Here is a 24611-nt window from a genome sequence, read left to right as displayed (position 1 = left end):
CTGAGGTTGATTTTCTTCTTTGCTTCCAGCTCCATGTCAAATAGCGTTGCATAGTATGCCAAACTTTTATGTCTCAAGTTCCGCATACTATGCAACACTATTGCATGGTATATCTTGCCAGGCTTTAGTCTTCCCTGGCCCTGAAACTCCACTGCTAACACTACTGGATGAAATATGTTCTTGGCTTGTACTTCCATGCACAGCACTTCAATCTCTGCTTCAAAGGATTTTTTTTTTTTTTTTGTGTCATCTCTTTATGGCTGTCAGTAGTGGAATTCCAAGCTCCTTATATGGTACTTTAGGAGCGGCAATTTATGCTAATCACAAGTTCTGTGAATGCACTTTTCATTTATGATTGATTGGTATTTTTCAACATACGCACATGGATACGAAAAAAGCAGGGTTTATGCGTGTTTGATAAATCCGAAGGAATTTGTTAGTTTGTTTCCGATTACGCATAAATGTACACACAGTTGTACGAAGATATTGGTAAATGAGGCCCACTGTGTTGACTTTTTCCAGACAACAGTTATCACATTCCTGTGTGAACTGAAGTCTGGAGAATAGCCAATAACACTTTTCACTGAATCTACAGAAACTTCAAAGTCAAAGTCAATATACTGCTCATATTAAGGAAACCTGCAATGTGAAGAAGGAAGAAACCCCAAATAGACAAAGGACTCTGACATCAAACAAGTACTATATGACCTCTCCCTGTTGGCATTTATTGTGCAGCAAAAATTGTGTCTCTTTGTAATAAAAGACAACTGAGAGAAAAAGCAGTGTTTTTCTGTGGGAGACATTCAAACATTTATAGAGTGAATTCATTCAACACAAGCGAGGGCTGACGTGTGGAATAGGAGACCTTCATAACAGCCCCGTGGAGCCCTCTGTCTGTGATGTCACTGAGGATGAAAAGCCATTATATTTCCCATACCCATCTGTCAATGAAGGCTATTCAGTCTGCGTTGGATGAGCAATTTAGCAAAAGTTGACTTCAATTTAATTTTATTGTGCGCCCTCTCACCATAATGTACACCCTTTGTTATGAACACAACTCATTTTGTTTAATGCGGGAGCAACTGCTTGGTCAGCCATGGCATTATTATTGCTTGAAGTAATCATAAAATCTGTGCGCCAGTAGTTCTTTTTCTCCTGCCTTATTTATTTTACTTTACAGGGTCTGGAGATGAGATGTGTGAGACCTTCTTTTTTTTTTGCAGTGGATGAAAATTATATTCTCTTATTGTCCTGTTATGAGGGAGTATTTTTGTCGGAGATGTTGTTTAGAACAACCCATTACTTGTATGCAATTTCCCGGTTGGAAGGTTAGATTTGTTGGAGCCTCCTGCAATCAAATAGGGACACTTCAGTAACCACCACAGGTTCCATTTTTTAGAACTGCAGTGAGGACAGGAAGAAGCAGATGGTGCTTTAAAGGTTGTTTAATGTTCCATTGCATTTGGTCCCTGTGCTGTTATCAGTACCGTGATATAAAAGGATCACCTAATCGCATGAAAAAGCCTCTTTGTTCGAAAGAGAGTAATACATTGTTATCTGATTGGACAATTGAAAAAGAAAATGCTGATTCAACCAATCATTAAGATTCAATTACGATGTGAATGGGCAGCTGATTGATCCCTGCACTTTGCGTTAATGGAAGATAGGCTCCCAGCATTGTTGCTTAGTCAAACCAATCATGACGTTCTGGGGCCGGGGCTCAAATTAGCAAACTTTTTGACTCATTTTAATAATGAGAAAAATGTATGTCATTCTCACCCAGATTTCCAGGCTGCAATTTTACTTTGTCCTAATTTCATTTTTCTTTTTCTGTCCTAATTTTAACAAGAAGGTTCATGATTTCACAGTTGTGCCATTATCTGGAAAGATGTGGTTTTTGGGCATACCATGACTTAGCAAGTATCAAAGCTAAAAATATTTAAAGACATAGAGACAGGGTAAATGATATTTCTAGTGTCATGCAGGACAGGAGTGTTTATTATAGAAAGTCACTGTAAAATTCAACTATGAACAATAAGCACTGGCAGGTTCACATATGTCATTCATGAATGCAATATGATAATGGCTTCAATATACCGGAGAAGAAGGTTACTTTGTTTTGTCATTCGAGTCATGGTGCAATCATATGGTAAGGGACCAATCAAAATCCATAGCAGCTCATCCACAGATGTTTCTGCTGAAACAACCCAGAGCTATTTCAGTGCTGACTATTTTGACCCTGATTTCTGACACAAACTGCCGGCGCAAACACAAATTGTTTTAGAACAGACAAGAACGCAACCAACATGTCCTCAAGGCAAGATGGTGTGTTCAGTTCCCCTAGCAGCCCACTATTCGGAATGAAATAGATGACTCATTTGAAAAAAGAAATGGGACCATTCTGGGAAAATATGAATTATTAATGTGCCCTTTGGCCTGGTTAGTATAATGAAGTAAAGAAGTCACCCTGATGTCAGAGACTACTTATCGCTGAAGGATCTATGCACCCGCTACGCATTCTGATTTGCAGTGAGACTTCTGGCACAAAATGCCTCTATGTATCACCCAAAATTGCTGCAATCCTTCTCTGTAAAGTACTCTGGAATCATGAGATGAAAAGCATTATACAAATTCTATTTATTGTAATTAATGTTTCATAAAAATGTGTCATATAATAATGTTTAATAAGACTGACGATTGAGTTCTAGACATTTTTTTAAGTTAAATTAACTGAGTTATTCCAGCGATGCTCTTTTTGTGATTCAGCAGTGTCAGGGATAGCATTTTCAACACAAAGAATGCTGTTGCAGCTTAGATAATGTCTTTACTGATATTGAATGAATGAGATCTTCTTCCCTGGGATTATGCTGGTGAAATCCTTTTATAGCTGTTCATTAAACCCAATAGTAAAGCAGTTATATTATTTTACATAATATCTCGTAATGAGTTATAGGATCCCATAATCATTGCTCATCGCTCAACTCATTAAAGTGATGTTGGGAGTGATAACAGTTTTGTGACTGTGTCCATCCATGGTTGTGTCTAAAAACATTGCAATACCCCTGAAAGTCTTCAGCCCTCTAAGTTTTCCTCATGTTCTGTGTTTAACGTCATACTTGTCTAACGTGCCTTGACCATTTCTGCCTCCCATAAGCAACGTTTCAGATTAATTTTTACTGACTTCAAATTAAATTAACCTGATTGCAAAGTACTTGTACATATCATCTGGATGTACAGTGTATCATTCTTTTTGGACAGTCATTGTATTTCATTTAATCCATTCTTCGAAAATGTCATCCGATTTGAGTAAATATGGATGAGCTGATGCGAATGATGATGATGATGATGATAGTAATAATACTGTGAAAAACCATCTGCTCAAGTTCTGTGCAGGATCAGAAAGAGGACTTGCGGAAGCGGCTGTACTACACCACCCGCAAGCTGGAGCTGCTGGAGACGGAGTTCGACTCCACGCGGCAGTACCTGGAGACGGAGCTGCGGCGGGCCCAGGAGGAGCTGGAGAAGTTCACTGACAAGTTGCGCCGGTACGCCATGACCTCTCTCCCAATGCTGCCCTCTTACCTCTCCCCATGTGTCCCAGGACTGTGTTCTGTAGAGGGTCAGTATCAGAAGGGCATAGAGGGCGGGCCAAGGTCTAGTGATGGAGAAGCTGGCAGATCATGAAGGGCTTTGTAGGTTGAAATCAATCCTGGTTTTAATGGGGAGTCAGTGAAAGGTGTAATGAACCGAGGTTATGTGCCTTCCACTAAATGTGTGGGTGAGGACTCTGGGAGCAGCATTTTGGATTAATTGTGACTGTGAAAGGAGGTTGGAAGAACACCAGTGAGAAGTGAGTTGTAGTAGTCGAGCTGGGACGTGATGAATGCATGAACTAATTTTCAGCAGCAGAGTGGGAGCTGAAGGATCAAATACGGGAGGTATTACCATGATGGAAAAATGACACTTTCTTGATATGATTAATATGGGCCTGGTAAGGAGAGATACATCAAAGATAACACCTAGATTTCTCACTGTGGGTGAGGCATGCAGTGTCATTAATTAGGGTCATGGAGATAGTGCCTGCATTCTTAAGAATGTTCCCAACTGCTATGAGCTCAGTTTTCACACAGTTCTGCTTTAGAAAACTGTGCTGCATCCAGGTTCGTGGCTTCCAGGCAGGCAGTGAATTGAGAGACCTCAGCAGAGCTATTGATTTTGGTCCTGATGTAGATTTGGGTGTGTATATGACCAAGGGGGAGCATATGCAAAATAAGAGAGAACCAAGAACAGAGCCCAGTGGAACACCCTAATTGACAGGTACAGGGCTGGACATACAGAGGCCTGAACCAACACACTGACTGTCAGTAAGGTATGACATAAACCACTGAAGAGCAGTGCCAGAGATGCCAATGATGTTTTCCTTTCAGTGCAATAAGATGTTGTGATTTATTCTGTTGAATGCAGCAGCAAGTTCCAGCAGCAGGAGAATAGTAGCAAAACCCCAAATCCGCTGCCATGACTATGTCATTACTGACTCTGACAAGAGAATTATTAAGACTTTCTTGGTCTAGACCAGTTTTCTTTAAAGTAGGAGTAATAGAGGCCATTTTCATTTTTCATAGTTTGTTTCTGTAGTCCGTCAGACACAAAGGATCAGTCAAGGTCCTTATCCTTGCTGAATGTTTAAATGTAGCCAATTGCGCAGTTAGTATTACTTATCAATGGGTCAGTTGCAGAGGCACAAACACAAGTGAATGGTCACTCCAGAGTGAGTCAAACATTTTCTTGTTTGTTGTTCCACAACCTTCTCCAGTCTCAACTGTTACAGTCCCCTGAGGTATGTAGATTTGAGTGTTGCCTCCCTCTGCCACCTGCACCCCGCAGAGTTGCCAGGTTTTGTCCAAACCAGACACCATGCACAAGCATACACAGGCGACATTGGGCAACATAAAGCTTGATCGTGGAGTGGGGGCAGGTGCTGTCAGAACCCGATCAAGGTTGGGGGGGGGGGTGCTGTCAGAAGGTGTAACTGTGCAAGTGGAAGGTGGAATTCATTACAAACTAGCAACCAATTAATAATTTGAATCAATTAATCATATTGGCCATTTAAATTTTTTGGCTGGGACCAGAAACTGGGCCTGTACAAATACTTTCAAAACCAGGCATCTAGCAATCATAGCACCCACCATGAATAGATGCTGGGAGGGATTTGGCATTCGCTCTGCCCTGATTTCCTGTCTGTAGGGCTCTACATCCTGAACAGGCATCAGGGGCAGAACGTTCTGTTACAGAGTTAGAGAGATTGTTTTTCCCTCTGGGAAATCAAAATATGCCCAGAAGTCTTCATAATACGACAGATTAATCCATATTCCAATTACTCTGAACACAATGTGATCAGTGAAACACGCAGTTCCTACGTTAAACTAGGACTCCATAGGAAGTTAATTTTAAACTTAGAAAACTGCAAATTAATTTTTTGCCTTATATAATTTATTGTGATTTTTCCTTTGTCAGGCATGCCTACTCAGAGCAGCATATACCATGACCATCATACGTTTTATAAATATCACAAATGCAACAACAGTGCTAATACAGATGAGCCGAACTTACAGTAACCAGGCATCCAGGTGAAAAGCAGTAATAGTAAAAGATATATAGTGTCAGAAATGAAAATGAGATGAGAATACTTTACCACACAAGTGTTTGAATGGAATAAAACAATATGTTAATTGAGCAATTAATCTGTTCCTGTACGATTTGCTGAAAAATATCCGGGTGTAAATTAGTATGATAGGAATTCAAACCATATCATTTGTATTATTTATGAATTCCCTAAAGGTCTGCGTAATGTAATCTTACATGCATGTCGTTTCAATGTGAGTGGGACTGGGGATTTCTGAATTTCTGATAGTTCCGAGGCCTTTTTAAAGGGAAACCAGAGGAAAGCCTCTTTTCTGCATGGACAACTGCAGGAATCCTTTTGATTTTCAGGAGCTTTGTGTGCGCTGTACGTGGCATGAATTCTGAGCCGGCTACAGAGGCGTGTGGGGGGGGAATGAAACGATTTTGAAAAAGAGTTCCTCCTTTTTTCTGGGTCAGGCTCAGAAAAACAGGCAGGAGTCTCCGGGCTATGCTGAAATATACATAAGTATAACTTTATCCGGCTCTGGCATTATGCGGCCTATTCGTGAATAGCGCGACTGCAGCACATTTTTGGTTTTGTGCTCAACTCAAATCTTGGACAAGGTATTGTGAGACATACGGGTATCTGGGATTGCTATAGAAGAAGGGAGAGGGGAATCATCTCAGCTCCAACATCTTTTTTATTTCCTCAATTTCCACCCAGAAGCTGGTGTCATGTGGCAGCAGGGGTTTTAACTTTGTGTCACAAAATCATTAAAAAAGACATTTTGAGCAGTTTGAATGCATTGCCGGCACTGAATGTCCATTCCGCTAATTAGACACACTCTGTCTCACACTCTCTACTGGCTAACTGGCTCAAAGTGGGAAATGATAAACTCAAGAGTTTAGAAAAATCTTCCCTGGCTTTAGTCGATACATTCTGCTCTGATTCCTCCAACTGTGCTTATTCCAGGGCTTATTCTGAACTATGGAGAGGTTTTGATTAATACACCAACAAAACGTCTGCAGTTCAAAGAACGTGGGCTCTGTTAAGTCTTACGCTGACCTGTATCTATCAGTCCATGTGCACCTGGTTTGTGTGCGATGATCACAACAGTGGATTCGAGGTGATGTGATGGTGTGTCCGACTAAAGCAAAGGAAATTCTGAGCCTGTCAGTGCTGATTACAGCTGGTAGTCCTGAAGGCCAAAGCTATGGCCAGGGAGGGAGGCAATTGCAATTCTTCAGTGCCTGCTGCATAACTCAGTCCTCTGTCACAATTACTGCATAACTTGTCTGGGGGACTGCAGGGAGAACAGACGCAGAAGCTGGTACATTTTGCAAGATGTACCTCACCCTCTTGAATTACTTGGGGATGCTGCAGCAATAGGGGAGGTCTGCAGAAATCGTTGGGTGTTCCACACGGGGCAAATTGGGGATGTAAAATTATTAAATAAATAAATAAATAACCATACCAATCTTTGTGTAAACAGTCCCAATGTTAAGCTGAAGCTACTATGTCTTCAGACTGCACTACAAAACTCTTAATGTTTTCTCTTATTTTTCATCATTCATTTGGTATAACGTACACAAATGCAACTATTTGCATATTATCCATTTATACGGCTGCATATTTACTGCAACTAATTGAAGTTAAGTTCTTTGCTGAAGGTTACTCCTCATATGAGGCAATTTGCTGAGAACAAGGGTGTACTGCTTTATTTACTACTTAGCACTTGAATTTGTATCAATTAAAGCAGTTAACTCATCTCATCTAATCTTCCCTCCCCCACCACAGAATACAGAGCGGCTACTCAGCACTGCAAAGGATCAATCAGGACCTGGAAGAGAGGATCCAGAGGACGGTAAGATCACGTACGGTGTTCTGCTATTACATTAGGCTTGGGCTAGCAGTTTGTCTCGATTACATAACCCGCAGGGATTTAAACTTTTATTCTAATTGTTATCATCCATGAGTCCTTGTTCCCACTCAAAGACATGATCAAGTGGCTAACTCTGACAGTTTGGAAAACAATTAGCTGATCTAATAAGAATACAACAATCTTCTTTGTTTAATCTGTTGGGTGCCTCAAAATGAGTAGTTGAGCCAAGTATATTATAATACTGTATATATCTATCCAACTATTTTCTAGTATACATGTGTTAGCAAAATACATTAGTTTGTATGTTTATATAAGCGGTTTCTTATTTTCTTTGAATGTATAGCTACAATACATACACTCACTTCCTGCTCACCCTCCTGTGTAGGTGTGCATGTGGTGTGTTTGTGTGTGTGTGTGTGTGTGAGTGTGTACATGCTGTGCGTGTATGTGCGTACGTGTGTGTACATTGTGCATTGAAGTAATCCAAAATGCAATTGCAAAAAAGAACTGTAATCAAATGATTCATATTTTAAAAAGTATCCTAGGCTGATTACAAGCCTTGTTGTGCTGACAGCAGTGAAAGAATTAAGGGTCATGTTTGATTTTATTTGTTTATTTATTTATTTCCTGCTGGGGAGGGGAGGGCTTTGGTCCAGCCAGTGTTCCTGAAGTGATCCCTCCATAAGCGCCACTCAATTATGAATCATGTCCCAACATAAGCGAGGGATGCAGTTTTCATTTTAGGGGGTATGAGTAAGGGAAGGCTTTCCAAATGGGAGTCAAAATACTAAAGAAAACACTTTGAAAAGCACATTCAGGGTACAGCATATTTTGCACATATACCCAATGCTACCATATGAAGGATGACCAGATATCCTATTTTTCCTAGGACAGTCTTGAATTTCAGCCCCATTTTACTTATTCCAAGAAAATTCTGATTTGTCCCATATTTCAGTCGTACCATATTTCAATGGGTTTTCTGAATTGCCATTATTGTAGGTTCTCATTGCATTTGGTAACCCTAGCCATATATGAATAACCATACATAGTGTGCTGTAGATATCAAAGCTAATACAGTACCTATGACTTGTCCATGAGATGTGAGAGTAAGGAATGTGAGGATTTGACCTCACGGTATCAGCATGCTGTTTTGGACAATCAAAAGTTCGGACGGTTTTTTGTTGTTGTCGCATCTCTTGCACTATTTACAGGCAGAAATCCCTCGTTTACTTCTTGACTAAGAAATGAAGTAGCGGTCATGCCTTTATGTTTATCACATCAGAATGTCCCAAAGAGTATCTTGCAGAAAATGGAACTGTATTCCCCTGTGGATTAACCTTCAACTTAATTCTTTTTTATTTGTAAAAAGTAACATTTGGAGGGCAATTGCCTTGCTTTCAGCCAAGCACAGTCCTCACAAGCTGGAATGCTGATAGGCTTGGAGAAGTGAGGCGCTGCATAGCTAACATCATTCAGGCACACATCAGCACTGCAATGGTCTCACTGACAGAACTGAGGGTGCCCCTTTTGACTCCTCCTCTGGTTTGGTTTAAAAAAACCCTTCCCTTATCCAATGAGCGTGCACCATGGTAAACCACTGCTACGTTTGTTAAAATGGCTGCTAATAAACTCCATATCAGCCAGACAGGAGGTTAATGATCTTATTTCAGGAGGATTCAACAAAGCAAATTAATGTGGTGATCATTGCTGTTACCAAGTTGTGTTAGACCCCAAAATGCAAGTTTTACATAAAAATACACTACTGACATTGACTGTCTACTTTGCCTCAGAGTGCAGTTTGGTATATTCCCATAAAGAGGAGGGGGGGCGGGGGGGGGGATTCATTTCAGGTCGGTATATAGAATAACTGTATGAAACCTTTTTGGCATATGTTTGTTCTAAGGAGAACCATTCTCAGAGCAACCTTATTGCTATGCTAAAGAGCAGGTCTCCTATTCAGCATTTTGGAAGGGAAGTGATTGCACTTTTAAGACTTTCATCCCGAAATTTATGTCCTAATGATTTTGAAAAAAGGACTACTGCATGCCCTTCTTTGTCTGTGAAGATGCTGTAAAAAAAAAAAAAAAAACACTCATTGGCACAGATCCACTCTTACCCTGCAGATATCAGCACTTACAAACTTTTTTGTTTGTTTTTTCCCCCTGGTGTTTACGGTTGGTGTTTAAAAGGAAACGGGTTAGCCTGAAGTCCAGGATGGCACCATCCTTCTATGTACAGGAAATTACATTTAGAAGGCTTGCAAGGAAGGTGTTTCTCCACCGTTCAGTTGAAAAACGAGTCACTTTTGCCAACAAAGCTGCCCGTTGCTTTAATGATACATGCAGCTAATGGATATAGGGCGCATAATACAAAACACCCAGGGAAAGAGAGAGAAATTTGCCTCTTAATTCACGCCTCGTCGAAATAAACACTTTCCACGAAGGGTGTTGATAATGGCTGCTTATATTATCGCCTTTGAATGTCACAAAATGTGGTGTTAAGTGCTCTTAGGATCAATTTCTCAGGGGTATACACAAGCAAAGGGTCTTTTAAAAAAGATTTCAGCAAGGAAAAATTTTCAGTGTAGCAAATGAAAACATTACATCACGCTTTGAACTGGAATCAGTATCGAATCCAGACGGTGCTGATCCAAACTGCTGATGGGAGGCACTTGGGGCAGTACCTGGTCAATGCATAGCTCGAGGAGGGAGGGTTTCCGTCACTAGCGGTTGATCGAGTGTCTGCAAACTTTCTTCATCAGCTGCATCAGTGCCGGCGGTCAGCAACCCTGGTCCTGGAGAGCCGCAGGGCATGCTGGTTTTGTTGTCGGACAACATTTATTTGATCAATTAAAGTAGTTCATTACATAATTAAGTCACCTTGCCTGGTTTCTTAGTTCTGAACTGGCTCCTCATTTTTGGGTGGAAAAAAAAAGCCAGCAGACCCTGCAGCTGTCTAAAACCATGGGAGCAGATGTTTAAAGGGGAATAACACTTCTGCTTCTCATGACTGATATTGTCCTTCTAATGAATGTGTCGAAGTGCGAACTTCTTCGGCTGTTATGTTGGGGTGTCTGATTACATCCAGCCATGTCTGGCACAAAGTTGCATCGTGTGTAAAACTATGAAAATGTGCATTCAAGGCAAGTTTAACGGGGGCATTATAACAACTGGGTACAATGCATCTCATTATTACACCGATATCGCATCAAACAAAAGCTAGCAGCTAGTTAGTTTGTTCGATTTCAACGCTAAGTTAATGGAATATGTTGCTTCGCTTCTTCTCGATTTTGCCGCGAAACGAAATGGAAGAAGAAGAAAAACCGGAAACTGTACTACTATGTGGACTTGAGCAAAAAAAAATTGATCTTTGTTTCTAACGTTAGACATTTAAAATGAAATAACTAATCGAAAAATGAAGGGCGCCACATTCATTAGAAGGACAATATCAGTCATGAGAAGCAGAAGTGTTATAAAGTGTAATTCCCCTTTAAGTCCGGCCTTACTCCAGTCCAGTTACTGCAGTTAAATCGCTCAGTTAAAAGAAAGGGCAGCTGCCTTTGTGTGACACTGTTAGAGTCCCTTCACTGTTCCCTTAAATTAAGGAGTATCTGCTCCGTAAACTCCATCACTGCGGTGAGTTTAAGTTCTCGCCAGGCAATGGCACAATGTCACATTTGAAGTGTATCATTGATTGATGTCTCTTTTTTATATCACCCTATTCCACAGGGCATGTTCTGCTCACTGCAGGAAACTGTTCAGATAAACACTCTAAAGGATGAAGCCTTCCACAAAATTACAGTCTTTTATCTTTCAGCGCTTGTGTTTCAGAACTCAGAGCTGTAATCTGTAGCAACCGTTAAGCAGTGGAGCAGTTGAGCTCTTTGGCTCTGTACAGAACAAGACATGTGTACGCACAAAGATAAAGAACATGCCCGCAGCCATTAACATGTGACATCGGACCAGTTGATGCCAACCTCAGTAATGGCCACTCCATTTAGCCCTCGTATCAACTGAAGAGCATCGAATTGCCGCTAGGAAAAGTGTGAGAAGATAATAGTTTACCCTGGTAAGCACACTACAAGCTAATGACTCTCAGGAGGATCATTTATTTTATTATTTACAATTTATTTTAATATACAAACTTGAGAATCTTAGTTCTTGTTGTTTTCTAATGTTAGCCAGCTCTAGCCTCAGGTATCAGCTTATAAACATGGTAGTAATATTCTTCTCTATGCGCTGACCCAGGGTTGGTTTATAGAGTTATTTTTATAGAAAAGTACAGTTTTATAAAGTTTCATATTTTATAGTGGGCATGGCTGGTATTAGGATTGGTAAGAAATCACTCATATGTCGAGTCAGAAGAAATTAGCTACACACTTGGGCAGAAAACAACTGTTTGGCAAAGCTCGGAATGTATCAGGTCTGCGGTGAACATTCCTGAGAATTAGGCTCCTTTGACACTCTGTTCATTTACAGCATGTTCCTCAGGCTCAGAGATAAAGCTGGAAATGTCCCATCATACCGCATGGTTAGTAAACACATACGAGAACAAAAACCACTGGCTATCGAAAGACCTCCTGAGAACGCATTATAGCATTGACAGAATTACTGTCTCTGCCTGAATGTTCTCCGGGTAACACATGCCAGAATATTCGCCAAAGTTGTTCCCATAATGTGATGAGTGAAAAGCAAGGATAAAGCGAAACAAAATGAATGGGGACTCCTGTATGGTGCATCTAAATTGTGTGATTTACAGTGTAGCCTGGACTGATTCTGGACTATGGCAGGGAGTCTTTTGGGAAAAGCTCCTGTTCATCAGCCTGATAGAGAAAGAGTGGGGCAGCCAACCCCCACCCTCTCCCCACACACACACACACACACACACACACACACACATTTTCAGGGAGGAGAACTGCTGATCCAAGAAACAGCAGACTGTTGGATTAATGAATCACTGGGTTTTGGAGAGTAGAATTTTTGGGAGAGAGAATTTTCAAACAAATTTTCTTGTACAGCTTTTATTGGTGACTAGAACTAATGTCACGTTTTGCAGTGCCCGGTCAGCCAGCTAGATATAATGCTTAGCTACAGTAGATAGACCTGTAGATAGCTAGTCCAGTCAGCTAGTTATCCAGATAAATAGAGAGCTAGCTGAGGCTGCTATCCTGTGAGCTAACTGACTAGCTAATAGTTAACTGACCTGGCAATCTAGAGAGATAATTATAACTAACAGCTTGGGTAGCTGGCTAAAACACATTTATTTTAGAAAAATGGGCTACACTTCCCCATTATTGTCTCTAACTAGATTTTACCATTGCAATTCTCATTCGCTTGCTTCCTGTCCCTCAATTGGGCACATCCAGTCAGACTACAGTAGTGCTGGTCTAAGAGACCTCCGTAGACAGTCACCGTTTGTTACAGAGGCTACCTGTGGGGTAAACAGGAATTGGCTATTGTGTCACCCAGGCATTGTCTGCTAGGGTAGGATAATTCCTGCCCCATCACTTACCTGGAGTCAGCGGGAGATTCTCCTGCTAGTACATGCCCTCCTGGCAGGGAATAATATGAAGGACCTACACATCTGAAGTTGTTTGCATTGAGATGATAAAGATAATGACTCGTAGCCGAGACCGTGAATGCTGATCTTAGGAGTGCTACCTTGGTACTAGCAGGAGTGTTAGCGGGGTACTACACATCCTGCTCTGGCTGTAGTTATTATTATCAGCAGATATTAAAAATAAATGTTTTGATTTCCCTTTAATGAAACCTACAAATGCAAGGTTCTAAATACTGAGGATGTGATTACAGCAAAATCTGAATTTGTGATATTACTCCCAAGATTATGTTTTGTTCACGAAAGCAGGCACAAACTACCTTCTATGCCTTTTTACTGTAGAAACAAATTGCTTTACTTGGGGAAAAAAGATGGCTTGTGGCTCACTATAACAGAGTCCTTATGCGCCTGATGGAGAAATAAAGATTGATGTCTATTTTATATAAAAGACTCTACAGATATATGCATATTGCCATGTATTTGAATAATAATTTTTTTTGAATAAAAAGATTTTTTATTTTATTTTTGCCTTGAGCATACTTCAGCTATACTGAGCCTTCCCTTGTTGCTTAGCGTTTATTTCAACAAAGGCATTAATGAAGAAAACTTCAAAAAGATTTAATTTCATGTCTTCGGCTTTTTCAGCTGACTTTTGGATTGATTCGTTAAAACCTGGCAGATTTTTTTTTTTTTTTCAAGAGGATACAGCACATTTTATCTGTGTTTGTCCTCAAAGCTTATTACAGTGTCCTCCCTTCTCCCATATAATTGTCTCTCTGAGGGTTTGAGCTGTGTTTGTTAGTGCAGCCATCTACATGCTAAAGGGTGAAGAGCTGTGCCAGCATTGCAGCCCACCAAATCCCCCCCACCCCTCCCTTGCTGCACTGCCCACCCACGCAAACTCGCCTACATTCGCCCACACAAGCAGGTCCGTTACAAAGAACAGTCTTTCAGTGCCTCTGGTTCGGTTCGCTTCCCAGCGTTAAGTAATTAGGGAGACTAAGTCTTCATGAAATTCCTCTGGTGGGTGGAGTTCTCATGTGTCAGTACAATGCTGGCTTCACACAACGGCATCAAAACACTTTGCTCATGTCAAAACACTGTGATCTGAAGTGAGACGCTATCGATGCATGATGTTTACAACCACTGTGGTTTTGCAAAGAGCCACTCCTCCCACGCTCTCACTGGTTTTAACCTGTTAGCCACCAAGGGCCAGTCAGAGGCACCAAGATTTAGCCCTGCTTGTCCATTCTGTGTTCTTGGACAGCTCTACTGTGGGGGAAAGTATTCTGGGCAGAACCAAACTGAACAGTGAGGAAATCAATCTTCCCTGGTGCTCTGTCAGGCCCAGGTAAAAAGTGCTACTCCAACCTTGAGGGTTAGCAAACGAGGTTACCCAAAAGCCAATTATTTATGGTTGGAGTGGGCCATGAGACACTCTTGAAAATAATAACTTGTTTTCATGAACATTTATAATATATTAGCCATATAAATTCATGCTAGCCATGTCAAACACTGCATTTCTTATGAACTGTACACTTCGCTAGTTGCAGTGCACGTACAGTTTCCTGAACAACAAAGAAAAAGCGTAAAAAAGAGCTGGCACCATGTACAATTCTGATACAAGTTAGCTGAGAACATAAGCACACCTCCCACATTTAAGAAGTGTCAGATTGGCAGTACAGCACACGTCCATGAAACAATAAGGAAGAAATTGAATAGATGATAAAAAACTTAGTTGTTCTCTTGATGGAGTCATTTGGGGGCATCTCAATAATACAGCATGTGGTTATTACTATTACTTATTTTTCTACCATTATTCGCACACAAAGCGTTCCTACCATTGATGTTCGTTAGAGTTCGTCTTCTTGGCCTTGACAGCAGCAGAATCATAGATTATGAATTCAATGTGCTTTGAGTGGGTAATTAATGACCTGCTGAGTGCTGCATGGGCTGCAAGACTTCACCAGTGCATTTTTGCCTCTTAACAATGTACCAAACAATTGATTTCAACACTCCCAATGGCTGTGTCTCTTATCGAATGATGAGATTAACTAATTATGTAAAAACACACAGCTGGCCAAGAAACAGCTGAGCAGCCAATTGTCTGATTAGTTTTGGTCCCCCAAAATGGGGGGGGGGGGGGGGGGGGCTATGTACGAAAAGTGCTGCAGTTCCTACACGGTTCACCCAAAATGGGCGTAAATTCCCTCGGAATAAAGCTGACAGTCTGCACTTTAATCCCATAGTCATTGTTTCATTTCAAATGCAATGGGCTCGAGTTTAGAACCAAAACAACAAAAATTGTGTTTTTGTCCATGGATGTTAGACATTACATCTCAGCGAGAGACTCATGGCATTTTTGTTTGGGTCGTTCTGCCATAATTAGGACTCTGTTGATACTACTGGAAAATCCGTAACCATTGTCCACATAGTACAAATGTGTGTAATCGCCGGTGCTGTACTGCTGTTAGGGGGGAGTGCGGTGCACATAATGCATTTCAGTCCCCGCGGCGTTGGGCAGCAGAAGGAAAGGCTCTGAGTCTGAGGGGAGCTTAATATTACAGCCAGCAAAGCTCAGCTGCATTGCAGTGACTCACTGTCTGCGTTTGTGTGGCGATCGAAGTCTGAAATCACCCTTGCTCTTCAAATTGTGACAGCCTTCCATTGGTCTTATGCAAATCCACCTCCTTAATGCAGCTTCTCTTTCTCAGTACAACTGAGGCAATTGGGAGCTGTTGTTAGTCATGGTACGTTCTCAATATGTGGTGGTGGGGGAAACGGAAACCAGCAATGTGTTGGTGATGTGGTGCGGATGTGGTGGCAGTCTCATGGCACCGGCGAAATTGAAATCACTGGACAGCCATCTGTTTAAATGCTAGTCTATGATAAACTGTCACCATGGAAAATAATATAAGAGAATCATTTCCAAAAAATGTTTTACTTGCACAATAAAAACAGATAAACTGAAGATGATTATATATCTAGGTGTTATTTCCATTAAACCTTTTAGTATCTACTGTACTACGACTGTATATTAGTATATTTTACTATATTTTTACTAATATTTTTACTAATCATTTTTCCCTGACCAGTACTATGACTCTTTAACCTAAGCCCTCCACTTTCATGTAGTTACACAGCTCTACCTTCTCATTGTTCAGGTGCTGTTGCGGGAGTCATTCTTTTTCAAAAACTGTTGCATTGCATTACGAGAACTTCCCCAGAATGCACGCTCTGTGCTGACAAGCACCAATTTAACTGGGAGCTATTTCAAAGTCTAATTGAAAAAGATTGAAATATTTGAAAGACATTTGCACTGTATTAAAACAATAACTCTGTATTACATGCCCAGGCCGGTCCACTTAAGATGATAAATGCAGAAAAAAGGCAGTGGGAGGTGGGAGGTGGGGGGTTTCATCAGCCAGTGCCTGCAAAAAAGTTATACCATCAAACTGAATCATAAAAACAGGTACAGACTCCTGGTTTCCTGTTTGTATGTGCAAACATGAATGATCATGGGTGTGGCCAGTGCTGTATTGGTTTGGTGGAGACATCTCTTTTAATAAATTCCAAATGCAGAGCTACAATCACTGTGAGTTAGAAAATATGTAACTCAAAGTGTGAAGTAAGACGCACAATAAATTTGCTTTGCAGAATTCAAGGCTGCTGGGATATTGTGTTGATTCAAGGGGGTTCAATGAGTTTGACCCAGCCTCCGCACAGATCTTACATCTCGGCTGCTTTTACCAAAAACTGCTCAATGACAGTCACCGCCAGAGTAGCTCTATGTGAACAGCCTCTGCCCGGTCAATGATTTTTCAGTTTTCCATTGTTGCCGTCATTGATGTTTTCCACTACTCACAAGCCCGCCCTTTCACCCCCCTCCCCGCCCCCAAAGTCTCAGCACCATGACGACGAGAGGAGAGCCCTAAGCAGAGAGATCATCGTCCTCAACAACCACCTCCTGGAAGCCAAGATCACCATTGAGAAACTCAGAGAGGACAATGTGAGTGTCTTCCCTCAACAGAAAACTTGTTTATGACCTGGCCACTTTGCAAGCTAATTAAAAATGTTACATGCAAGCAGTAAAATATAATGAATGTGCTGCCTGTGTTTCACAATGAAAGGAGCCCTTTAAATTCTGTCCATAAATTGGTTGACTGATTGGTTATGTGGTTTATCGATTGATTGATTAATTCATTGACTGAATGAGTAACCGATTGATCGAATCAGAATCTGACACTGGCACTCGTCTCTCTGCAGGAGCTGTACAGGAAGGACTGCAATCTGGCTGCCCAGCTCCTTCTGTGCAACACACCCCACCACAGAGCCCTCAAGCTGTCTGAGGTAATCCTCACATGTTATTAATTTATTCCGCCAAAACACAAGGCACCTAACAGTGATCATAAAAGTAATGTTTTCTCACATGATAGAGTGCACAGAGTGACAAACAATAATCCCTGGGAGCAACATCAGCTTGCACTATGATGGCTGCACAATGTTTATTATGCCTTACACTACAATAGGCAGCTCTGGATGAGTCCAATAACATCCACAGAAAGCTATTCGCCTACCTTCGCAGGGGGCCTTCTGCCTCATTGTCCAGACTGGGTTGATTTTTGCCTTTTTGATTGCCAATCTGTACCTCACCAGGGTATGAATCCATCTTTATCCGCATAGTCTGATCCATGGACCCTCTCCAAAAAGCACTGTGCCTTGCGTTTTGTAGTGGTGAAATACAATGCAGCAGTCCCTGCTGAATGACTTGCGGGAGGTGAATTATTTTGTTTGGGGCACATTCACGATGGAAAAGAGCAGATCACACAGCTTCTCGGTGGCTTTATGGCTTCAGTACTGCTGGGTTGTAGTCGCAAGCCCTTCCCAATTTCCCCGGTTCTTTTCTCTGGCCACATTACCATACATTGCAAACGCATGCTTCCAAAGCTGTGTTTTCTGCGCAGAATTTCCAAATGAAACCTCAGAAAGGCCCAGCAGCAGGCTATATCCATCTGTTTGTCAGAAACAGGGTCTGCTCACAAAGATAAGCCGCCCCTCAGTGTGGAATTTTGCTGAGTGCGCTTGCAGCTTCTGCCAGCAACAGATTGAAGCTCCTCATCTGAAGCACATGCAAAGAAGGCTGTCTCTATCTCAGGAAGGGGCTGCCATCAGAAATCACAGGTGACACAGGGACAGGATGATTCCCTTCCTACTGTAGATTGTTACAGCTGACTGAAGTCTGACATCTGATGCACGGCTATAGAAAAGCCAGAGCAGCCTGTCTAAGGTAACCAATCAAAAACAGCGTCTGCCGTGGACCAAAATGAAAAACGATGGTGCTTTCTAGTGGTGTGCTGAGCTGACACTTGTTCCACGTGCATGCGGAGTAGGGCTCTGTAGTCCACGACCAATCCTGACCGTCCCAGAGCCAGCAGTGGTCCCATAGCGCAATGCACAGTCGGCCAATGCTCAGCGCGGCTTGTTTTTAAGCATCTGGTGACCCATCTGTAACGTCTCTGCAACAGTGTAAGGAGCCACTCAGATTCGGGTGGCATATGGGGCACCAGAGCAAATTCCGGAGACAGATGGTTCCATTGGCTTTGATGTTCTATGAGTTCTTCATCACCTGCTTTGCAGCAGGCATCTCTGAATTAGTCATACTTCAGTGCCATTTTCACTTGCTCTCTTTTTCTCTTGCTCCTCAAGTTATTTTTGTGAAGTGTAAGTTCTTTTGCCATTTTGACATGACAGGCTGCCCAAGGGTCATCTGGACATAATAACAATAATTATTATATAATTGGCACAATAATAAAAACAGAATTGTATTTTTACATGAAAATAATACTTCGTTCTTGCATGATCAAAGGTCCATAGAGCACCCACTTTAATGCAGGCGGGGGTGAAATCCCAGCACGGTTTTTTCTCAGCTTAGATCCCTTCTCTATCTGCTCTCTCTCTCTGCTTTCTACCTGTCTGAATAAAGAGAAAATATGAAAGCAGGGCGGACTGTCCCATAAATAAATAATGCTTGATTCTCTCTGCCCAGCTGCCTGCTGATTTTCAGGAGCGTCTCAGTTTGCACATGGAGACCGCGGACCTCTGCCACTCGCCCTACTCGGACTCGGTGCCCACCACCATCATCGGCCAGGTCCTGGAGAAGCCGGACCCCGGCAGCAGCCTGGCGTCCCGCTGCGCCAGCCCGCAGCCCCAGGACGCGCGCTTCCCCCTCAGCAGCCCGGGCGAGGGCGAGGGCGAGACGCTGACCCGCCGGGCGGCGTACCGCTGGTCCGACCTGTACTGCAGCGACACGGCGCTGTACTGCCCGGACGAGCGGCCGCGGCAGCGGCGGCAGAGCGTGGACCTGCACGGCCAGCCGCCGCTGGGCCTGCTCTGGGCCCAGAACTCCACCGACAGCAACGCCGAGGAGGACGCCGCCCAGGCCAGTCCCTCCCAGGAGCACTTCGCCGAGTTCGCCGAGTTCACGGAGTTCGTCACCTCCCTGCAGGCCTCCAGCTCCTACTCCAGCTTCAGCGGGGCGTCCGAAGAGAAGGGGGCGCACTCGCCCCCGTCCACGCCGCACCACCAGGCCCTCTACGCCAACTGGCGGGACAGCGACTACGAGCGCAAGAGCGACTCCTCCTACGAGCAGGACAGCCCCGGTTTCCCGGAGGCTCACGTGTTCCAGCAGGTGGCGCACGCCGGCCACCAGAACGGCGAATCCGGGCCGGTCTACGCTCGCGCGCCTTCCTGCTTCAGCGAGCCGTACCACTCCCCCCGCCACACCCCGGCCCACGGAGGGGGGTCCCCCCAGCTCTACCGGGACGTCCCGGACGAGGAGCCCTGCGGCCGCTGGAGACGGTTGAGCGTGGAGGACATCAGCGCCTGCTCCTACCGGAGCCCCGGGCGAGTCTCGCCCTACAGCTTCTCGGAGCAGCACTTCGCCATACGGCCCGCCAAGATCAAGCTGGGCCCGCTCTACAGTAGCTTCCAGGAGGGGGCCGACGTCTACTGCAGCGGGGGCGTCCTGGACCCCCGTTTTGTCGTCCCAAGCCGCAGTGCTAGCGCCAGCCCCAGCCCCGAACGGGACCCCGGCGGCCTCTGCACCCAGGATGGCATGCCCATGTACCTGGCCAAAGAGGACAGCCAGGAGTCGGAGCACAGCCTCCTCTTCCAGTCCGCCAGCTCCCGGGACAAGGAGAGCCCTCCAGGCAGCGCCAAGAAGGAGTACGTGGACATCAGCCCCAACAGCTCCGCTGAATCCCTCAACCACAACTCTCTGGAGGCCATCGACATGCAGGAATACCAGAGCCAAACCCCACTGAGCAAGACTCCGCCCCCTTACCAGGCGCTCGGCACCCTGGGACTTACCAGGAAGGACAGCCTCACCAAAGCACAGCTCTACGGGACACTGCTGAACTGAAAGGGCCCGTCTTCATTTGCATTTTTCGTTTTGACATAGTTTTTAACAGTTTAGGTGGAATGTTGTTTAAACTTCAAAGCCAGAAGAACGAGGCTGAGACGAGTAACTCGGGATTCTCACGACAAAACAGTGTCCTTGGATCCAAGGCCTTGAATTTTCTGTCTGAATTCAGTCAGTACTGCTTGAGTCAGAGCACTCTGTGACTTAATCCAGTTAAAGCAGGAGTTTTCTTCAGCTCCAGCTGTTTTTTTAGATATGTGGTGACGAAAATAAGACTAGTTTTTGGCAAGTCTGAGGGTAGACCTTTCTTTTCCACAGGACTGCAGCGTGAGTTCATATTTAAATCTCCCATTTTTTCCCTTCAAGAATTAATTTAAATTTTTGTCTAGTTCTTTTACCCTGGTTTGAAAAGAACATAATTTCCCTTTTGGCAACTTCCAAAGCAATAACTTGGGGCAACACCAGTAATGATATGATCAACAGATAGGCATATTGACAGACACACTTCAAGATAACAGTTAAATTAATCATATATTTACCTATTGAAATATTCATAGACATATATTTATATTAGAGGCATGTTGACAAAGTAAAAAATTAATGGTAGACTAAAAACCTGACTCTCCTCCCCCCCATTTTGATTTTAAGTATTCATGTACATGCCCCTTGTAACAATCAATTATTCCAAAATGTGTTGTATGAACTGAGAGGGAAATATGTTAAGGGTTCCTGCCTCTCGCCCAATGTAAACTGGGATAGGCGCCAGCACCCCCCGTGACCCTGACCAGGATGAGCAGGTCTAGACAATGGATGGATGGATGGATGTGGCAAGGGGTCTGGCACACAGTTCATGCTGCCCCTGAAGAGGGGTAACTGTTGGTATTGATCAAAAATTTTGTTGGCAGGCTTTCTTAATTGCCTCCATTACCCCTAGTGTGTTACATTATTTTAGCTTTCAGCCTTTTCAGTGGTTAGAGGTACGTAAGTCCTGTGCATCTGCTTCATGCATTGGCGGATGCAGCAGTCCATGTACTTGCAGTCACAGGTTTACAGCAAATTCAGGGGCTTCCCTATGTTTTGTGTGGAGCATTTCGAAAGGACACCCATGTTGGCTACACCGAGCTGACCAAGTTAGCCACCTTTCTTTCCAACAATTTATATCCACCATTACAGTAGATAATCGTAAAAGCTCTTAAAGGGCACACTGGGTTGTTTTTTTCAAAAAACCCAAGAAAAATATGCACTTTTTTAGCTGCTGGATGACTCATCCTGTTAATACACTGCTCCAGTATGTGTATGTGCCAACATGACCCAGCATTGATTCTTCACTGTCCGGGATCATAATGAGTTCATATGTCATTGGTAAGCATGTCCAATCAAATGCTCGTCTTGGGTTACATTTTCACATGAGACCACCCAAGGTGCCTTTTAAGTGTTTCCAACAGTCACAGTATTTATTCCCTAATCGAATGCTGTGATCCATTGAAGGGAATAAGGCTATAGACCGTGATGGTCATTTTATGGGGACTGAAAGTCTCATTGCACAAACCTACTTGAAACAGGCTAATGTTGGCTGCAGTGAAAACAGCCGCAAACAATTTTTTTAAACTTTATTTATTTGTTTTTTAAGAAGACGGTAATTTAGGTATTCACAACTAATTGGGCAGCCCCTAGAGCAGGGTTGCACAGTGAGAGATGATTCATTTCAGGATTTCATTCCAGTTCTGCCCTTAATTAATTAGCTTAGCCATTTATTTGATGTGAGATCACCGACAAATTCACAAGCAACATCTGCTGACTGCACGTGTATCCCAGAGAATGTTTGTGGTCTGATATAGGAGTGAACCAGCAATGAAGTACAGCTTTATCAGAAAAAGACTTGCGGGAACACTGGCCTTCCCGGACTGGAGATGTGAATGGTAGAGGCAAATTTTCCAGAGAGCTTGCACTACTTTTAGCCCTGAATAGCGTAGACCAACATAATGGCTGATCACAAGAATCAGTTCAATGGAACAATCAAAAGCAAAACCTGGAAACTAGACATATAAAAGCATAACATTTCTTAAACAGATTATTTTCAACCATTCAAACTAAAGCCATTTCTAATTGGTTACTAAATTACATGTGAAATCACAGAACTAATATGACCACTAACTGTGTAACCCTACACATGTAAACAAAAAAATAAATACATTTAGAAGTTGCTTGCCCTGTAACTGGAAGAACATTTATTTTTTCAGGTCAAATCCACAACACTTTTCATCAGAAGCCATTTGTAAAACCACTTTAATTCACTGATTGAGTACAGGTAGCTAATAGCTTCCACTGTATTGGCTGAGATGGGGATTCCCACTGAGGTTGCACTGTGGTTCAACCATTTGTGACCTTGGAGTGTGAATAGTATGTTTGAAGGAGAACGCCAATTCCACGCACAAGTGTAACCTGTACCTCTCCTCTGACGTGCTTCTTTGATTCAGCAGATTTTGGTAACAGGAGGATAGAGACCACGCCAGACAGAACCAGGAACTGAAAAGGGAGAGTAACCTGACACAGAACCTTACAATCATACTCAGAAATCTGAATCATAAGCATAAATCAAAATTAGTGTAGAAGAGAAGAATATCAAAGGGATCTGGAAGCGGAACCATTCATTTTAATTTTGAAACCAGAATACAAGCTTGAAATCTGAAAGAAAGCCAGAAAATAGAGTCCAACCCATAAATAAAGCCATAAACCAATTTAAAGTTATAAATCTGAAACAAAGCCAGAAACCAGACACCAGAATGCAAGTAAGAAATCAGAAATAAAGCTAAAAATCTAATCCAGGAACCAGAATCAGAGCCAGAAACCAGAATCAGAGCCAGAGACCAGAATCAGAGCCAGAAACCAGAATCAGAGCCAGAAACCAGAATCAGAGCTAGAAATCAGAATCTGAGCCAGAAACCAGAATCTGACCCAGAAACCAGAATCAGAGCCAGAAACCAGAATCTGACCCAGAACCCAGAATCAGAGCCAGAAACCAGAATCTGACCCAGAAACCAGAATCAGAGCCAGAAACCAGATTCTGACCCAGAAACCAGAATCAGAGCCAGAAACCAGAATCTGACCCAGAAACCAGAATCAGACCAAGAAACCAGAATCAGAGCCAGAAACCAGAATCAGAGCCAGAAACCAGAATCTGAGCCAGAAACTAGAGTTGGAGTCAGAACCAGGCCTTAAATAGGATATGCAAAACACACAGAGAGGTTGAGATTGGAGGTTTTCCCACAGAAAGGGAGTTTTTGTGCTGTATATATTAACTCACTGATACAGTTTTTAAAATAGACTTTGAAATAGGCATTGAAATATTGTTCCTTGCTGTATTACTGTTCTTTAACTTTGATCCTTTGGAAAAGTTCCATGTCTGCTCTACCTCAGATGTGATCCACACCTCTTCATGGAACAACACGTTGCGTGTTTATATCTACATTGTATTGCATGATTCTCTATTTTTGTTGTACATTTCTTTACTCAATAAAGAACAATGTGCTCACACTGAGACTGACTGGTGTCAGAGTGTTTTCATGGCTATGTTTTCTATAGCTTTGTATTGCTGGGAGTGAAGCACATGGCCTTGTGCATTCAAATTCAACAAATATTGCATTTGTTGAATTCTTTTTTTAGTTTATTGAGTTCTTCCAATATGCCAATGTTTCAGAAAAATAATGCATCTAAGGTGATGTTGATGCTTGAATTTGAGTCTTGGTAAATGCTGTCTTTCTACATTTCCATTAGCACAAGATTATATAAAATGCCTCATTGAGAGATGGTAATTATAAAAAAAGAAACATAGTGGGACTGCTGCACGGTTCATCCTGTTAAAAAACTGTTCCAGTGTGCAGATGGGCCCCATGATCTGGTTTGAAAACCACATCAGTGCCAATGGATGTACAGCCCAGCAGAGTGACCTATAAAATTGGCCATAGTTTTGTACAAAGAAGGGCCAACTCAGTTGCTTCTTTTGTGTGTGTGTGTGTGTGTGTGTGTGGATCATAATTAGGAGTTATTTTGAATTGTTCAGGGTTTTTCTTTTGTGGCTTTAGGATTCATTATTTTTGTTCTTCATAGATCAACTAAAAGAAGAACTAAAG

The 24611-nt window shown here is 42.7% G+C and overlaps 1 protein-coding gene across 6 annotated transcripts in view; it reads left to right on the top strand.

Annotated features, from left to right (window-relative positions):
- Positions 1 to 24025, top strand: part of LOC118230613 (brain-enriched guanylate kinase-associated protein-like) — a 40124-nt gene extending 16099 nt beyond the window's left edge. For all 6 annotated transcript variants that reach the window (XM_035423769.1, XM_035423773.1, XM_035423768.1 and 3 more), the window contains 5 exons: positions 3384 to 3545; positions 7421 to 7487; positions 16963 to 17070; positions 17328 to 17411; positions 19108 to 24025. In XM_035423769.1, the coding sequence (XP_035279660.1) occupies positions 3384 to 3545; positions 7421 to 7487; positions 16963 to 17070; positions 17328 to 17411; positions 19108 to 20481 (1795 nt within the window). In that variant the 3' untranslated portion in view covers positions 20482 to 24025. The remainder of the gene's footprint in view (positions 1 to 3383; positions 3546 to 7420; positions 7488 to 16962; positions 17071 to 17327; positions 17412 to 19107) is intronic.
- The last annotated feature ends 586 nt before the right edge of the window (positions 24026 to 24611 follow it).

Source organism: Anguilla anguilla, chromosome 6, assembly GCF_013347855.1.
Source record: "Anguilla anguilla isolate fAngAng1 chromosome 6, fAngAng1.pri, whole genome shotgun sequence".
Classification (NCBI taxonomy): Eukaryota; Metazoa; Chordata; class Actinopteri; order Anguilliformes; family Anguillidae; genus Anguilla; species Anguilla anguilla.
The sequence above is the reverse complement of the archived record's forward strand: the minus strand, read 5'-3'. Positions and strand labels throughout refer to the sequence as shown.